This window comes from Siphateles boraxobius, unplaced genomic scaffold, assembly GCF_051911475.1.
Source record: "Siphateles boraxobius isolate OS27281-9 unplaced genomic scaffold, OSU_SipBor_1 25, whole genome shotgun sequence".
Lineage (NCBI taxonomy): Eukaryota > Metazoa > Chordata > Actinopteri > Cypriniformes > Leuciscidae > Siphateles > Siphateles boraxobius.
The window spans coordinates 31,659,021-31,678,000 of NW_027508866.1; the positions used below are offsets into that span (position 1 = coordinate 31,659,021).

The window sequence follows — 18,980 nt, forward strand, 5'->3', positions numbered from 1 at the left end:
CGCGTGGAATACTTTGAACTAAAAAGTATCAGTGAATCGTTTTAACCGGTTCAGCGAAAGGAAACTGTCCGAACAAACCGATTCGCTAAAATGATTCCCAATGCTAATAGATTGACATTGATTGAAAGACAGACACTGTAATATATTTTGCCTAACCACATATAATATATAATTTGGTTTCTTTAAAAAAAAAAAACAGTTAGGGCTATTAGACTGTTGTTGGAAAAATACAAGTTCTTTCTCTTCCTCGTTTCAATTCCCCAAAAAACTCGCCGAACCTGATCTCACCGAAGAGGTGCGTATTTAAAACGACGGTTCACTGGAGGAGGAAGACGGGGTTATGATTACATCTCCATTTAAAGTTCTCCACAAGTTCTTGCAAGTTTCCTGACCCACTATGGCAGTAAACCTGAGTAAAAACGGACCCGCGCTTACAGCCGCATACAATGACGTGGTGAACGGGAAAACGGACACAAACTGGTAAGACATTTAATTTACGTATTAAAAATCGCATATTATCGAAAACAAATGAATGAATGAATGAATGACAATTAATCAATTGTAGGCTACACATCATACTTATTTATGATACTAAATATGATTCACAACATTCAAAATGACCGAGGTAAGTTACTTTAACTCTTTAACATAACAAAATTAGGCTACTTTTCGAGACTTGCGAGGTTAACTTAGCCTATTACATAACTCATGTGCTCAAAAGATAATAACTGGTTACGTGGGAATTTTGTAACTATTTGTATGCATCATAGATAGGCTACACTCTTGAATAGAACTTGTCAGTTTTAGTGGTTATCTTCAGTCATTTTGATAAGGATCCTGCATACAAATTCAACTTATTTGTTGATTATAGGGTGTTGTTCACATACGAAGGAAACAGTAATGACATTCGGGTTGCAGGAAAGGGAGGTGAGTGAATGCTTTAAATTCAGATAAGAATGCCAACAGAGTGATGTCATTCTTTTTGTCCTTTTTAATGATTCAGCAGTCAGCAATGACTGTTGCTTGTTTGTTTTTCTGTGAATGTGCCATAGATGGAGGGCTTGAAGAAATGGTGGAGGAACTGAACAGCGGCAAAATCATGTACGCCTTCTGTAAAGTGCTGGACCCCAGTTCTGGAGTGCCCAAGTTTGTGCTCATTAACTGGGTACGAACAGAACACAAATAACCGAATGTACTAATGAAATTCTTTATCGTGTTAACCTCTCAACATCCATTAAAGAAATAATCTTAGTACTGTTAATTGGTTTCAGACTGGCGAGGGAGTCAAGGACGTTAGAAAGGGTGTTTGCGCCAATCATGTTCACTCAATGGGCAATTTTCTAAGGGTGAGTGCAAAATGGAGCCTATAAAAATTCATAGTTCAATATTTGTTATATTAGGGTCCTTATGTAATGCCATTAGCATGGAAGCTTCTTTGTGCCATGGAATAAGAAAAGGAAGAAAAGCAAATTGTAACTTTTTCATCTCACACTTTTTTGCCTTTAGAATTGTGAGATATTAAAGGGATAGTTGCCCAAAAATGAAAATTCTGTCATTAATTACTCCCCCTCCTGTTGATCCAAACCAGTAAGAGCTTTCTGTCCCTCCATTGACAGCGAAGCAACTACCACTTTGATGCTTCAAAAAGTTCATAAAGAGATCGTAAAACAAATCCATATGAATTGAACAGATTTAATTTAGGCTTTTATTCACAATTAAACATTGATCAGCGAACATAAACAGAAGCTCAACTGATCCTTTTTTGATGTGCGAGAACAAACCTCTTGCTGAAGCTCAAACGTGCTGTGTAACATGAGAATGAACCTCACTGGTTCTCGCACGTCAAGTGTACATGCTTGAGCTTGTGTTTACCACAACATGTGTGAATTGATGATTGTTTATATGTGAATAAAAGCCGAAATGTATCTGTTCGTCATACAAAGCAATAGTGTCAAATGTCAGAATTGTGAGATAAAAATTTCAGTCCTTGTCGGAAAACTAGCTTCCATATATTAGAGTTGGTCATAATATAAATCTTCAATTTGAATTTTGAATGTGTATTTTATAAAAGGGTGCCCATGTGACCATCAACGCTCGATCAGATGATGATGTTGAACCTGCTGCCATCATGGAGAAGGTGGCCAAGGGCTCGGGCGTCAACTACAACATCCACAAAGAATCAATCCAGAACAATAATTGTGAACTTATTGGACGTGTGGTCAGTGAAGTGATGAATTATGTCCATACCTCATATTTAATGGGGCTTTGAATATGTGCATGTTTGCCTTCTGAATTACTCCAATTCCTCTGTTCTCACAGGGTTCTGTCTATAAAAAGATCAGTGCTTTAGATGAAATCCAAGCTACGATAAGAGAAAACTTCTGGGCTCAGGCTGAGGTGAAGAATCGTCACAGTAAATGCAATGCTTTTATCTTCTCATCTACTCTTGACACGTTCTCTCCCATCTCCTTTATCAGCAAGATGAAAAGAACCGCCGGCTGGAGGAGCGCAGGAAGGCAAATGAGGAGAGGCAGCGTCTGGAGAAAGAGCAGAGGGAGCAAGAGGCTAGAGAGGCAGATGAGCGAGAGCGAAGGCAAAGAGAGAGAGAGAAAGAGATAAACCAACAGAGGCAAGTGATTTTGTGTCTGTCCCATTCATATCATCAAATAGAATCTACACTGCTGTTCAAAAGTTTGGGGTCAGAAAGATTTTTAAACTTTAATTCAGCAAGGACACATTAACTGGATCAAAGGTGACAGTAAAGTAATTTATAATGTGTTTTGTATTCGAAAAATGGTAATGGTAAATGGACTGCATTTATATAGTGCTTTCAACAGACCTATGGCCACCAAAGCGCTTTACATATTGCCTCACATTCACCCATTGATTCACTCATCCATACACTGACGGCAGTGTCAGTCATGCAAGGCGCCATCCAGCTCGTCGGGAGCAGCTGGGGTTAGGTGCCTTGCTCATCGACACCTCGACACTTGGTCAGGTGGAACCGGGGGTGGAACAACCAACCTTCTGGTTTATAGACAACCTACATGAACCACTGAGCCACTGCCTCCCATAATAAATGCAATTATTCTTCAAAGAATCCTGAAATAAATGTATCACAGTTTCCACAAAAATAGTAGCACAACTGTTTTCAACATTAATAATAATAAGAAATGTTTCTTGAGCAGCAAATCAGCATATTATAATAATTTATGAAGGATCATGTGACACTGAAGTCTGGAGTACAAAATCTTACCTTACGGATCCTGCTCCTGGAGGGCCCCTGTCCTATATTCACCTTATTCCTGATGAGCTTACTGCGTTTTGAATTATGGGTGGCACTTCCGGTTTGGGGAACTTCCATTCAAAAAGACTGAAAAGAATCATTCCAAATCATAAGGTTGCCCTACAAATAAAGCTTATCCGTCAGTTTGACTCAATGAGCTATCAGTTTTCTTTCATTTTTTATTTAAGAATAACATGTGAATAACGTAACATATGTGAATGTTATAACAAGAATATCTATGGCAAGAGCACTTTTCAGTCACTGCATTCTTTTCCTCATGATTATTTTATTTTGCATTCCGCTGTAATAGTATGAAAAAGGACAACATATACTGCACATTTGTGGTCTGTTCTCCCGATTTAATTTACGATATTTGCCATTAATAATTCACTGGAATGCACAAAGAATCTCTCTTTTTTTTTCTCCCCAAATCCTCACGTCTCGTTCCAGTGTTGTTTTCACAGTTAAATACAATTTATTATCTGTCAAAATTACTGAAATCACTTTGAAATAGTATCATGCAATGCTGAAGTAAATAAAAAAAGTTTTTTGTTTTTTTTAACCGTCCGATTTTGCTGTGGAAAGATTAGCGCTTTTGGGGTTATTCATGGTCTTTTGAAAGTACCTTGTTGATGCTTTAACACTTTTAAATGTCCTTTTAATGTTCAATGGTTGAAGGGTGAGTGGAATAATGTAATGTCATTGTACACAGTTTAAAAAATATATATTATTGCGTCCATAGAGTTAGTCTTTTACTGATTGTTTACAGCTTAACGGAAGTTACACCCATAATTCACGCAAAGCGTCATGGGGCGTAGGAATAATGTGGATATATTACCTCCAACCCCAATTAAACACACCTGAACCAGCTAATCAAGGGATTACTAGCAGAAGTGGGCTGTGTCCATAATCCCCCCCATACCCTCACTCACTATTCCCTACATTAGTCCACTAATATAGTTCACTTGAAGGAGGGAATGAAAATGACTATAGTTTATACTTGCAGTTTAATAATCATTTGACTCTTAGCAAACTTGCCGCTCCAGTATTAATGAAAAGATTTATCTTGAACACTGTCATGGAAACTATGTATAAACCTTAATTAAACAATTTAATAACCAATTAAAAAGAAATTTATACCTGTTTGATAATACGCTGTTGCCACATTAGACCAGCGTTTGGGAAAATGGACGGATGGATGATTCAGCTGCGGCGCCATCTTCTGGTCAGACACAGGAATTAATTCTGCGCTACCTTCACAGTGCATTATGGGTATTCACTAGCCGTTTAATGTACATTGGTTGTATTGTGGGATTGAATGAGTGAACTAAATAACATCCACTATGGTTTCAGATAGTACTACAAATCTGCTGTCGATTCATTAAGTGATAAGCTGTTGTCCCACAAAAGCAGTTTATTCAGCCTCTGCCTCTCCTCCATTGACATCCATTTATTCTTTTTAAAATGGCCTCTGGTCTCCTTCCCTGCGTACTGCAGCGTTAGCAGGCATTACAGGTTTTTTTTGCTAACCTTCCAGGCTTGCCTTCAAGTGCCTTTGTTACTAGGCAGACTAGAAACTTCCAGGCCGGTGTGTTGAGGCAAGTTAGAGTTAAACTCTGCAGGATAGTGGTCCTCCAGGACTGAGTTTGGACACCACTGGTGTAGTTCAACAAATACTTTAAAGTTGCTTTGGATATACAAGTAACATGTCTACTAAATTACTACCTACTTGGTGTCTTACAGGCTGTATGAAAAAAAACAGGAGACAACAAAAAAAGAACAGGAGCAAGGAAAATGGGTAAAATTATCTTTCCTGCAATAAATATGAACATTTTAAAATTATATATAAATATATATATATATATATATATATATATATATATATATATATATATATATATATATATATATATATATTTATATACATATGCGTGTGTGTGTGTGTATATATATATATTGTATTTATAAATATAATTGATTGACTCTTGATTGCCTCTCTTGTTGTTAAGGAGAAAGTGGAGAAGGAACACCAGTCTCCTGTGAAAGCAGGAATATTGCGATCTGAGTCTGTGCAGAAGGCCAATGTGAGTCTAAATAAATACAGCACAAGAGAGAGCGCCCACAATGAGTGTCCTTGGATCTTGAAGACTATTTCTTATTGATTTTATCCATAGAGATTTCAAAAGATTTTTAGGAAAGAGTTCTATGTCATGTACAAATCCTCCTAGATGAAACACTGGTTCGAAGCAAAAAGTATATGAAAAATTAAATCATCTCATCAAATGAACTACACTTCCAATGAAGCATTGGGAAAGATGTAATACAATTATTTTTAAAAAGAGATCGTAAAACTAATCCATATGACTTGAGCGGATTTAATTTAGGCTTTTATTCATAATTAAACATTGATCAGCGAACATAAACAGAAGCTCAACTGATCCTGCTTGATGTGCGAGAACAAACCTCTTGCTGAAGCTCAAACGTGCTGTGTAACATGAGAATGCACCTCACTGGTTCTCGCACGTCAAGTGTACATGCTTGAGCTTGTGTTTACCACAACATGTGTGAATTGATGATTGTTTATATGTGAATAAAAGCCGAAATGTATCTGTTCGTCATACAAAGCGATCGTGTCAAATGTCAGAATTGTGAGATAAAAATTTCAGTCCTCGTCGGAAAACTAGCTTCCATATATTAGAGATGGTCATAATATAAATCTTAATTTTGAATTTTGAATGTGTATTTTATAAAAGGGTGCCCATGTGACCATCAACGCTCGATCAGATGATGATGTTGAACCTGCTGCCATCATGGAGAAGGGCTCGAGCGTCAACTACAACATCCACAAAGAATCAATCCAGAACAATAATTGTGAACTTATTGGACGTGTGGTCAGTGAAGTGATGAATTATGTCCATACCTCATATTTAAAGGGGCTTTGAATATGTGCATGTTTGCCTTCTGAATTACTCCAATTCCTCTGTTCTCACAGGGTTCTGCCTATAAAAAGATCAGTGCTTTAGATGAAATCCAAGCTACGACAAGAGAAAACTTCTGGGCTCAGGCTGAGGTGAAGAATCGTCACAGTAAAACGCAATGCTTTTATCTTCTCATCTACTCTTGACACGTTCTCTCCCATCTCCTTTATCAGCAAGATGAAAAGAACCGCCGGCAGGAGGAGCGCAGGAAGGCAAATGAGGAGAGGCAGCGTCTGGAGAAAGAGCAGAGGGAGCAAGAGGCTAGAGAGGCAGATGAGCGAGAGCGAAGGCAAAGAGAGAGAGAGAAAGAGATAAACCAACAGAGGCAAGTGATTTTGTGTCTGTCCCATTCATATCATCAAATAGAATCTACACTGCTGTTCAAAAGTTTGGGGTCAGAAAGATTTTTAAACTTTTATTCAGCAAGGCGAATTAACTGGATCGAAGGTGACAGTAAAGTAATTTATAATGTGTTTTTTATTCGAATAAATGCAGTTATTCTTCAAAGAATCTTGAAATAAAAATCTATCACTCTTTCCACAAAAATAGTAGCACAACTGTTTTCAACATTTATAATAATACGAAATGTTTCTTGAGCAGCAAATCAGCATATTTGAATGATTTATGAAGGAGCATGTGACACTGAAGACTGGAGTACAAACAGTTATTTAAAATTTTAATAATATTTCACAATATTACTGTTTTTACTGTATTTTTGGTCATCCTTGGTCAGGATAAGAGACTTATTTCAAAAAACTCTTACCGATCCCAAACTTTTGAATTGTGTATATTAGGGGTGTCCAATCCTGCTCCTGGAGGGCCACTGTCCTATATATATTACCGCCAACCCCAATCAAACACACCTAAACCAGCTAATAAAGGGATTACTAGCCGAAATGGGCTGTGTCCAAAATCCCCCCCATACCCTCACTCACTACTCCCTGCATTAGTTCACTAATATAGTTCACTTGAAGGAGTGAATGAAAACGAATTTGGACACTGAGTGCACTGGAAAGGCTGCTCCCTCTGCATAGTTTTGTGCTTGCAGTTTAATAATCATTTAAATCTTAGCAAACTTGCAGCTCCAATAGTAATGAAAAGATTTATCTTCAACTCTGCGATGGAAACTATGTATTAACCTTAACAATCTAATAACCAATTACAAAGGCATTTATAGCTGTATGATATTACGCTGTTGCCACATTGGACCAGTGGTTTGGAAAATGAATGGATGATTTAGCTGCGGCACCATCTTCTGGTCAGACACAGGATTTAATTCAGCGTGACCTTCACAGTGCATTATGGGTATTTTCTAGCTGTTGAGTGTACATTGGTTATACACTCATTATTGCAGTGCATTATGGGAGTGAACTTGATAACATCCACTATGGTTTCAGACACCACTACAAATGGCTGTTCCCTCAAATAGCCCTTTATTAGGGTATAAAGGGCGATTTCGGACACTGACATGGTCTTATTATTGGGAGATCCGAGGGTCCGGGGCTCTACTATTGGAGAAAACTAACTTGGATCATGTGTGCCTTGATAGCCAATCACATTACAGCTTTGACCTCATTGAATTCAGAGTTCTGATAAAGTCAATCACTGTTTGTGGATATGAATGAGAGTGAATAAGCAATTGTCTGTGACTTCTGACAGTTTAAGATCAATCCAAAACAAATGTTTAAGAGCAAACATGTTGAAGATTAGCCGATGGGCTGTCGATTCATTAAATAATAAGCTGTTTTCCCACAAAAGCAGTTTATTCAGCCTTTGCCTCTCCTCCATTGACATCCATAAAAAAATGGCCTCTGGTCTCCTTCCCTGCGTACTGCAGTTAGCAGGCATTACAGGGTTTTTTTCTAACCTTCCAGGCTTGCCTTCAAGTGGCTTTGTTACTAGGCAAACTAGAAACTTCCAGGCCGGTGTGTTGAGGCAAGTTAGAGTTAAACTCTGCAGGATAGTGGTCCTCCAGGACTGAGTTTGGACACCACTGGTGTATATAGTTCAACAAATACTTTAAAGTTGCTTTGGATATACAAGTAACATGTCTACTAAATAACTACCTACTTGATGTCTCACAGGCTGTATGAAAAAAAACAGGAGGCAGCAAATAAAGAACAGGAGCGGGTAAAATTATTTTTCCTGCAATAAATATTAACATTTTAAAATCATATATATATATATATATATATATATATATATATGTGTGTGTGTGTGTGTGTGTGTGTGTGTGTGTGTATACTGTATATATAAATAATCCTCTCTTGTTGTTAAGGAGAAAGTGGAGAAGGAACACCAGTCTCCTGTGAAAGCAGGAATATTGCGATCTGAGTCTGTGCAGAAGGCCAATGTGAGTCTAAATAAATACAGCACAAGAGAGAGCGCCCACAATGAGTGTCCTTGGATCTTGAAGACTATTTCTTATTGATTTTATCCATAGAGATTTCAAAATTGTTTTTAGGAAAGAGTTCTATGTCATGTACAAATCCTCCTAGATGAATCACTGGTTCGAAGCAAAAAGTATCTGAAAAATTAAATCATCTCATCAAATGAACTACACTTCCAATGAAGCATTGGGAAAGATGTAATAAAAAGAACAATAGTATAATGTAAAAATATTGACTCCTTGTAACTGGTTATAAGTACATTTTTTAGGTTTATTGAAAATTCTTAGAATACCGGTATATATATAGTGTTTTTGAAATAAGTCTCTTATGCTCACCTAGGCTGCATTTATTTGATCAAAATACAATAAAACAGCAATATTGTAAATTGTTATTACAGTGTAAAACATTGGTTTTCTATTTATATATATATTAAAATGCAATTTATTCTTGTGATCAAAGCTGAATTTTCAGCATCATTTCTCCAGTCTTCAGTGTCACATGATCCTTCAGAAATCATTATAATATGCTGATTTGCTGCTCAATAATTTCTTATCGTTATTATCAATGTTGAAAACAATTGTGCTGCTTAATATTTTTGTGCAAACTGTGATACATTGTTTTTTTTCAGAATTTTTTAATGAATAGAAAGTCCTAAAAAAAAACGGCATTTATTTGAAATAGAAATCTTTTGTAACAGTATTAATATCTTTGCTGTCACTTTTGATCAATTTAATGCATCCTTGCTGAATAAAGTATTAATTTCTTTAAAAAGTTTTTTAAGGAGAAAATGAATTAGATTTTACTTCTGGAATTCTAATATTTTCTTCTATTATATGTTGAAGATAAAGTAAGACCAGTAAGAAAGTAAGGTCATAGTAGACATAAAAATAGCACATTCATTCTACCTTTTTTCCAGGAGGCGGCGTCAATCATCTCTCAGCGTTCCATCAATCCCAGGGAGCTGTTCATGAAGACGGAGAAAAGCTTGGTCAACAGTGCAACGTCTTCTTCACCTTCTCGACCAGGTACAACAAACTCTTATCTAACAGTTCATCACACAGAACATCCGACAAAATCTCATACATAAAACATGCACAGTTTTCAAGCCATTAATCTTACTTCATAACTCATGTATTTTCCCTCAGGTCAGCTGAGAAGCCCATTTTTGTCCCAGAAAGCAGTCATTGCAGAAAACCCTCGCAGTGAAAGCAATTCTCAGCCCTTATCTCCAGTTCGCCCCGCGGCAGCAACCTCGGTTTCACATGTACCAGCTCCCATCTCTCCTGTGCGCGAAACTCCGGCTTTCCCTGCGAAAAATGCAGGTGAATAAAGGCAACAATCCTTTATGTGTCTCTGGTTTAAAATCGTAAGTTCTAAGTTGCCTTATTTCTGCCTTTAAGACCCCTTCTCCGATGATCCATTGGTATCTGAACAAGCTGAGGAATCTGAAGATGAATGGGATGGTATATTTTCTCTCAATAATGCTTATTATCGTCAGTCGGTGTCATATTTATGCCTAAAATCTGACTTACTGTGTATCCTGGTGCAGATTCAGATGAGGAGGGATTGAGCCCCGCTGCCGGGAACCAACAACATGAAGATGAAAACAGCATCTATATATGAACGTCCCCTTACATCAAAATCTCTATGATAAAGTTAGCCAGGTTGGTACCTTGTCATATCCATCATCCAAACCATGCAACCGTGACTTTTTATGACATTTTTAAGAATAGGCTACATTTCTGTAGTAATAATAATCATTTAACTGGGTTTAAGATATTGTGTATTATAATAAATGGTTGTGTCACCTAAATGCCATTATTTATCCTATTATTTGAAGGATTTCCAAACCCCTGCTGGTGAAGAAGAGACTGACCATAACCAGAACATCTGTGCAAGAGCATTATATGACTACCAAGCTTGTGAGTGTTTTAATTCTGCTGTATTATCTAAAAATAAAAATTCATGCAATAAATTATCAAAATGCAGTATGGTGTTGATCTCTGCTATGAGCTGTAATATCTGAAACTATTGCTCTGATGATAATAATGATTATAAGAGAGAGAGAGAGAGAGAGAGAGAGAGAGAGAGAGAGAGAGAGAGAGAGAGAGAGAGAGAGAGAGAGAGAGAGAGAGAGCGAGAGGCATGAAATAAACAAATAGCCTGGTTAAAACGTCAATAACAAACAACAACAACAACAAAACAAAAAAAACCTAGTGATTCACCAAATCGCGAGAACGATTCTGATTTGATTTAGTGTAAGTGGCGAATTCCGATACTTTTGTACATTTAGAACTTGAGAATATTCCATACCCTCTTATAATCAATGAAGATATGGTGTTCAAAACGTATCAATTTCTGCGTTATATTTTCTTCCCATTTAGCGGATGACACCGAGATCTCCTTTGACCCGGATGATGTCATCACAGGGATCGAGATGATCGATGAGGGCTGGTGGAGGGGCTACTGTCCTGATGGGCACAACGGAATTTTTCCTGCTAATTATGTGGAGCTTCTTTAAGTCTACAGTGACCAATCAGACGCAAAGCTATGTGACAAAAAGATTGTGGTTTGTTAGTATGCTTTAATGATGTTACGGGGCATTTGTAAAATCTAAATTCGTACTTTGTCTAAATAATGTTCAATATTTTTTTTCTTTTTTTCTTTTTCCTTGTACTTGCAAAATAAAAAACAATTCTATAAAAAAAATAATGTTGAATAAAAGTTTTATGTCTCTTTAATGTTCTTTTCATGTTGATTCAAATAAGCCAATCAAACAAAGCACAGAAAATAAACACCAGCATTGTAATAGATGAAAATATTCCTATACTTTGGTGCACCAAAACTTAATTACTTTCCTCACAAACATTTACCTGGGTAACTACAGTTTCCACTAAAATTACAGTTCATGTCAGATCATAAGATACTGAATCATTACTATATTTATGTACCATTGTATTTACAAGGTAGGCCTACTTTGTATAAATGACTTGCCAAAACCATGCTATGTCAAAACTGATAATTCTGCATTAGCCACTACTGAAAAACATTAAAGAATCTCAAATTATGTTTATGATTATTACAGCAACAATAGCTGTAGCAAATGTTTAATTTGGACAAAGCTAAAACTAAAATGTAACATTTTTGTATCTAAGGCTTTTCTGTTCAATATTCATCGCAATCCACTAAACACCAGACTTTTTTTTAAATGCTTGAAGAAAACCACTTCACACCATATGGTATGGAATACATATGGTGATGACGTCTAACGCACGCGACGAGATGGTTACATAAACGCCTCTTCGACGTCATCAGCCCGATTCTGGTAGTTTTGGGGAAGAGGAAACATGGCTGCAAGGTTACTGTTGAGAACTGCCGTACGGGCCGCGACGACCTGCAGGCCATCTCCAGTGGCCGCTCTAAGCAGAGGGATGGCGGCGGGAGGTCAGTCTTTTATCTCGGGCTGTTTTTAATAACCGAAACGCGCCGTAGCATCATTCGAGAGTCAGTTTGAACGCGTGCCAAGGACGCGATGCCTTCCGCGGAGGTCGATGCTCTGACCGCACCGGCAGTTTAAACCGGAAAACATTTGTTTAGTTATGATTTCTCATGGGATGTTCTAAGAAATTGTATTGTTTTAGTGTTTAATGCGTGTTATTGACATCTGTGTAGTTTTAAAGAAATCACATACATGTGTTGGATTGGCAATTAACGTTAGCAGTTTCCAAACACAAACGTGACTAATGTGAATAGGGAGTTTTTAAAAGTCTTTTAACATAAACCATTGACCTTTTTTCTTGCAGGCATTCCATCTGACGAAGAACAGGCCACTGGACTCGAGAAGAAGATTATGCATGCTCTAAAAACAGGCTCAGTATGTATTCCGGTCTTATGAACCGTCAAAGCTGTCAAACTAAATGTTTATGCTTACATATAACATCAGTTTCATATATAAGGATAAATTCATCCAAAAATGAAATTGTGTTATCATTAACCTTGACCCGAACACACATGCTGTTAAAATTCCTCTCAAAATGTGAGTTTTGAAGAATTGTAACAGTTATTTATATACAACTAGTTTCAGAGTCATGTCTGTCGCACTCCAAGAAAGACATAAGTTGTCCATTTGACTTTAAAATGTTGCATTTTGATGGTCTCTTGTTCGGCTTAATGTCATTATGAAATTACATTTTGGTTCTCATGTATGAACTTGAAGAAAGACGTTGTGACCAAATTAGTATTGAAATTAAAGGGTTAGTAAACCAAAAATGAAAATGATCCCATATTTTAATCACCCTCAAGCCATCCTAGGTGTATATGGCATTCTCCTTTCAGCCGAACACAGTCTCATTAAAAATATCCTGGCTCTTCCCAGCTTTATAATGGGAGTAAATGGTACCTTAGATTTTGAAGCCCAAATAAGTGCATCCATCATAAAATCAATCCATACGACTCCAGGGTGTTAATAAAGGCCTTCTGAGGCAAAGTGATTAATTTTTGTATGAAAAATATCCATATTAATAACTTTATAAACTATAATCACTGGCTTCCAGCAACGGGCCAGACGAGAGTGTACTTACGGCAGAAGAGTGACCTCTGACCCGACGTAGAATGTAGGAGTAGCGTAGACGCCTCTCATCATTCAAACAAATAGAGCTGGGCGACGAACTCAAGCTCCTCCTCTTATATCTCTTATATATTATCATCAAACTTAATAAAAATATACAATTAGTTTATTTTCCTGGTATGGAAAATGGCTGCATTCAAGTTCTTGTATCTTGTTCTTTCCTCTCCCAGGATCCTTATAGCATGCTGAAGCCCAAGGAGTATGCAGGGTCAAAGTCAGACCCCCATCTTGTACCTTCAATCACCAACAAAAGAGTTGTTGGCTGTGTCTGTAAGTTATAACTCTAGATTCTAGGCCAGGCATGGGCAGCTTAGCACCAATCCTGATCAAACTCACCAGCCTGTAGCTTTCAAAATCTCCCCCTATGCCATCATTCACGATTCCCTACATTAGTTCTCTAATATAGTTCACTTGAGGAAGAGATTGAAAACGAGTGAGTGAATTCGGACACTGAGTGCGCTGGGAGGGCTGCCGCTTTTGCATACTGTGTGCTTGCGGTTTAATAGTAAATCGGACTATTAAGTCCAGAGACTTAGTAAATCGGCAATTCCAGTATTACTGAAAAGATGTATCTTGAATTCCGTCATGGAAATTATGTATAAACCTAAATAAAACCGGAATTTATAGCTGTATTATATTATGCTGTAGCCACATCGGACCAGCAGTTGGATGGATGATTCAGCTGCGGTGCCATCTTCCGGTGTGACAGGTCTTCATTTGGTGCTACCCTCAGTGCATTATGGGTATTCTCTAGCTATTGAGCATACATCCGTTGTACACTCGTTATTGCGGTGCATTATGGGATTGAATGAGTGCACTCGATAATTTCCACTATGGTTTCGGACACAAGTACAAATGGCTGTTCCCGCCCTAATTAAGGGTATGGGGGCGATGTCGGACTCAGCCAAGTAATCCTAAATGCATTGATTGGCTTGTTCAGGTGTGTTTGATTAGGGTAGGCGCTAAACTCTGCAGGATAGTGGCTTTCCAGGACCGAAGCTGCCCATCTGTTTAAGAGACTTCACACCATAGTTTTTTTTTGGAGGTTGTATTAAGCACATGCTTGTGTGTCTGCCCAGGTGAGGAGGACAACACTGCTGTGGTGTGGTTCTGGCTCCACGAGGGTGAACCCCAGCGCTGTCCCTCATGCGGCTCTCATTACAAGCTAGTGCCTCACGAGCTTCCTCACTGAGCCAATGCGTCACATCCCAGAGACGTGATGACCTCATTCATGTTTGTCTTTTTGCAAAGAAGTACAGGGGATGTAACCTGTCCTGCTGGTGTGGGACGCAATATTTTAGCAAAAAATTTCCGTAAATTATTGGAGTGTACATTTTGCATTTAGTCCTGTTCCACCTAATAAACATGCTTACTCTGACTTTGTGTCCTGTATTTTAATTCAGGTTCATTCAATTCTCTGTGCACCACTGGTCACAAGTGTGGATTTGTTTTCAGTGACCTTAAAAACATATGAAAACTGTCTAATACTCTTAGATTTAGTTAGCAATAAAAAATATGGGTCTAAACCTTTGACTGGAAGTTTATATCAATTTTATAAAAATGTCTTTTTGACCTTAGCTTTAGCTTAGCCTTAGCTTAGCCTTAGCTATTGATGATGGTTTTATTTCACAGCAAACTTCTAGTTTTAATTTACTCTTTGAGTGTTAAACTGCCAAAATCCTGTCACATACGGTGGACTGACTCCCCACTAGGAAGTTTAGCTGTTTTTGTGATTTCTTCCCGTGTCCACAAGAGGTCACTTGTTTGTAAGAATGAGAATTGCAGAACCTTTGGGAAGAATGCAAACATGGGTGTCATAAAAAAAATGCTATTACTTTGTCATTTCTCTATTCTAACATTGCCTCAAATATTCAAGATACAACTACATTATTTTATTAAATCTGCTTTTATATATGTATTGTGAACAATCTCCTACACTGTATATAGTTCCATATTGCTATTATTTTCATAAAGTGTTTAGGTCTTGTAGTTTCTGGTTGTTAATGTACTACTAATTAAAGTAGGTATGTAATTAAAATGCAGATTGCACATTATTGAATTACATCTATGAGGCTGCTATTATTTAATTTTAGAATGCTGAGCAGATTGGCTTTTATGGCTGCTCTTCATTTGACAAAAAAACCCCACTTCAGTCTTGATTACCTAATGGTTATTAGCATAATGGAATTCATCAACTTTCATTTCTAAGCTGTTATTTCATCCTCTTTCCTGTTTACTGCAATCATTTAATAAGCATTGCAGGCATACGCCATTTTGTTTATATATTGAAAGTCATTATAATCAGTACATCACAAGATACCACATTCTGTCATGAATGTGAAATATGCCTTAAGTGGGTCATTTATGCCTTCTGCATGTTTTTTTTCTCTCTTCATTTCCCTGACAAGAAAACCTGAAAGTGAGCTGTTATGAGCAATTTGCACATAATTGCTGACATTTGCTGAGGCAGGCTGTGAAAGCGAGGAAAATGCAACACAAACATTTGAGGGTGATCTTATTTATATATTTGCAGATATTTTGTATTTTGGCAGTCATTTATATTTGCAGTTAAAATGGGTTAAAACTAGCTTATTTTTTCAGTTATTTTAGGTGTGATGCAGCCTGAGTCATAATCGCACCGTGTTCGTGTTTCTCCCAAGGTTATTTTCTCCATTCTGTCACCTGATGGAGTTTGGGTTCCTCACCACTATCGCCTCTAACTTGCTTAGTTGGGGACACTTCTTATTCAACAATATTATTGATCTGACTGTACTGACATTGTTGTATGAGAATTGAACTGAGCTGGATGATGACAATTTTTTGCATGATGAACTAATTTAATAATTGATATTCTTTAAAACGGAACTGAATCAACACTGAACTGACTTCAGCTGAAATGCATTATTTTCCCGTTCAACACTGTAAAGCTTCTTTGAAACAATCTGCATTGTTTAAAGCCCTATATAAATAAAGGTGACTTGACTTGGGAATTTAACAATGTCACCGAACTGCACAAAAGGGATTGAGAAAGTTAAAAGTCAAGGCAACATGATGCACTGGAATTTTTCATTTCACTCGACAACTGTCTCAATAAATTATTCATGTGGCAATGCATGCTGGGTGCTCACAAACACAGCAACAGTTTTGTTTGTTTAGACCTCTCAGACAACAAATAGACTCGTTAGAACAATATTTGAGGAAATATTGTTTGTCTGATGTGTTTTTATGTAAATTTAAAGTAATCCTTTGTCTGTGTTGGAATAATAATGGGCTGATAGTTTGCTACTGAATACAGTATAGCCTACTGTGTTTTTAAATAGTGAAACAGCGTGCATTATTCCATGGCAGCATCCGAAATCTCATACCTCCCTAGTACTATATAGTATTTGAAACACAGTATGTGACAAAAGAAGTATGTCAGTTCTCACAAAAGAGTATTTTTTTCCCTGAGTTTTTGCGAAATTGACATTCCATTGGGCGTAGCATATTTTCAATTTTGCAATTTCAATTTACGCAATTTGAAAGGTAGCCTAATGGAAACACGGCTAGTGACAACAGAACGGATGTAGTATGTCCGGATTATGTTCATACTATACACGCTCATACAATATAGAACATATTCTTTTTCAGTTTATCCTTTTAGCACCGTCATCTACATAATATGACCGTCCTTGCAGCGTTTCCTCGTCGAATGGAGTTCCAACGATAGCGACCCGCGACACGTAATGAAAGTGATGAGGGATGTAATGAGATAGATGAGGACGTTTTGCTCCCTCTCTAGTGGGCTGCCCATCACATCTGGCCTAAATGATTGAATAATACCTCTCAGTATTCCACAGGGCCCACTACATGTTCCTGCAAAATGACTGAAAAAAGCCAAAGCTCCAGGCGGTCTGAGTGTGTTGTGAGATTACAGAGAGTTGAAGATGAAATGATGTAAATTTCAAGGGGACGTACATGTTTAATATCCTTCCCTTCTCTTTGAAATCATTTTTAACATCCCGTCTGCCTTGTCAGCGTAGCTACGAGAACTTGCCTTTAATTAGTCTCTGAATAACATTAAAGAAAAGTGTTGAACGATATTGGCATTCTAACAGTGAAAAAGCATCTATTTCACACACGAGGAAGCTTCGTCATGTCTAGCCTTTCACAACTGCGTAAACAAGGTTGTTCTTTGTGATTCGAACAACTGCATTCAATATGATGACAGTGATGTAATATAGTAGTGCTTTCCAGAGCCATCCTAACAACAGGTGTACAGTGAATCTCACAGAGAATATGCTATGTGTGTTTCCTGAGGATATACTGTGACTAGATGTTTCATATGCTAAAAAAACACCCCTTCAGATATACACTGTTTTTGATAGGCTAGACTTCTCTTAATAATTTAATAGCTGTATTGTTTTTAGGCCAAAAAGGGCTTTCAGCGTCCTTGTTTTGCACAAGTCATCTCTGCTTTTCAATTCTCCACTTCCTTTCTGCATTTCTCAGTGGGGCCGAGAAAAGAAAACAACTACAAAAGGGGAGAATTTTAAGGGAGGGATTTAAATGTACCCGAGGAGACCAGCCAGACATTTGGCAGGCGGGGTCCGTCACACAGGGGCATGGGAGACGCACAACGCATTTCAGGACAATAGTCTATGATTAGCACTGTGCTTATCTGCGCAACGTGGCCTGCCATTAGTGTGCTGCAGGGGCGCTGTCTCCATAGCAACCAATCTGCCTGAAGTCAAAACCCCAGTTGTGCTTGTCAAAGATCCACTCAAAAACCTCTATTCACCGTTTTCTGCCTTGAAAGCCCATTTAGGCTATTATGGTCATTGTAGGGGTGGGTGGGTGGAGGATCACATAGATCTAGACATGGCTGTAAAACCTCACATTAACTTGATCCATTCGCAGAAGATTAATTAACCCAAGTTACCAAAGCATATATGTTTAGATGTGAACTTCACTATTAGCCTGACACTTACTGCCACTTGATTTTTCCAGACCTACCTATGATAGGATGGTGGAATAGTGAGTGCATTTCTCCACTGACACGTTATAGTGTTTTCGACAAAATAAAAATGGGAAAAGGTTTATTAGTGGTGCTTATACAAGGATTTTTTTAAATAATAAAGTTTTAATTATCTTTATAATTTAAAATGGTGGCTGTCATAAAAACGACAGATTTACTCAAACATGCGTTAAATATTGAAAAACAGTAAAAATTCTATAGATAGCCTTTGTAATACACAGAGCATATATTTAGCAAAAGGCTGCTCTCTAGAGTTAATTTTTTTAGTTAACGTGTTTATGGTCACTGAATGGCTTTTCTGAGGTAAATGCAACATGTTACAAGCTGTTTTATTGACGTAGTTATTGACAAAGTCGCTGTATGTCGCTAGGCTCTGTACTGTGATGTCGCTTGTGGGCGTTCGTAGTGCTGTCGCTAATGTTATTGGTAGACTGCACGTCTGGCCATATCTATACAAAATACAATCACAAGTGATATATACAACTATACAATTTTAATTTGACTAGGAATTAGGCTAAAAAGAAACAGTATATGCTGTTGGGAGAGTGTTTTTATATTACCATAGCAGTGTTCAGTGGATTAAATAATTTATACCGATCGATCAATCAACAAATTAAACTCACTCATACTGTCAAATTACTAAAACGTCATTCGTATTTGACAAATAATCAATTTTCTTGTC

General features: G+C 37.5%; 2 protein-coding genes across 2 annotated transcripts; both read left to right on the forward strand.

The window, feature by feature from the left end:
* Positions 1-222: 222 nt before the first annotated feature.
* Positions 223-11,363, forward strand: dbnla (drebrin-like a). Its single transcript, XM_077243518.1, is given in 21 exon segments — positions 223-480; positions 872-927; positions 1,053-1,165; positions 1,272-1,346; positions 2,072-2,218; positions 2,320-2,397; positions 2,478-2,629; positions 5,030-5,084; positions 5,296-5,370; positions 6,040-6,177; positions 6,279-6,356; positions 6,438-6,589; positions 8,349-8,394; positions 8,543-8,617; positions 9,571-9,679; positions 9,800-9,976; positions 10,055-10,117; positions 10,204-10,265; positions 10,268-10,318; positions 10,495-10,576; positions 11,039-11,363. Coding segments are annotated over 21 exon segments (2,004 nt in total). The 5' UTR covers positions 223-397; the 3' UTR covers positions 11,176-11,363.
* A 578-nt stretch (positions 11,364-11,941) lies between these two features.
* cox5ba (cytochrome c oxidase subunit 5Ba) lies at positions 11,942-14,659 on the forward strand. The gene is made up of 4 exons (XM_077243515.1): positions 11,942-12,098; positions 12,458-12,528; positions 13,452-13,551; positions 14,361-14,659. Exons 1-4 carry the CDS (start codon positions 12,002-12,004, stop codon positions 14,471-14,473), a joined length of 381 nt encoding a protein of 126 aa, XP_077099630.1. The 5' UTR covers positions 11,942-12,001; the 3' UTR covers positions 14,474-14,659.
* Positions 14,660-18,980: the final 4,321 nt, after the last annotated feature.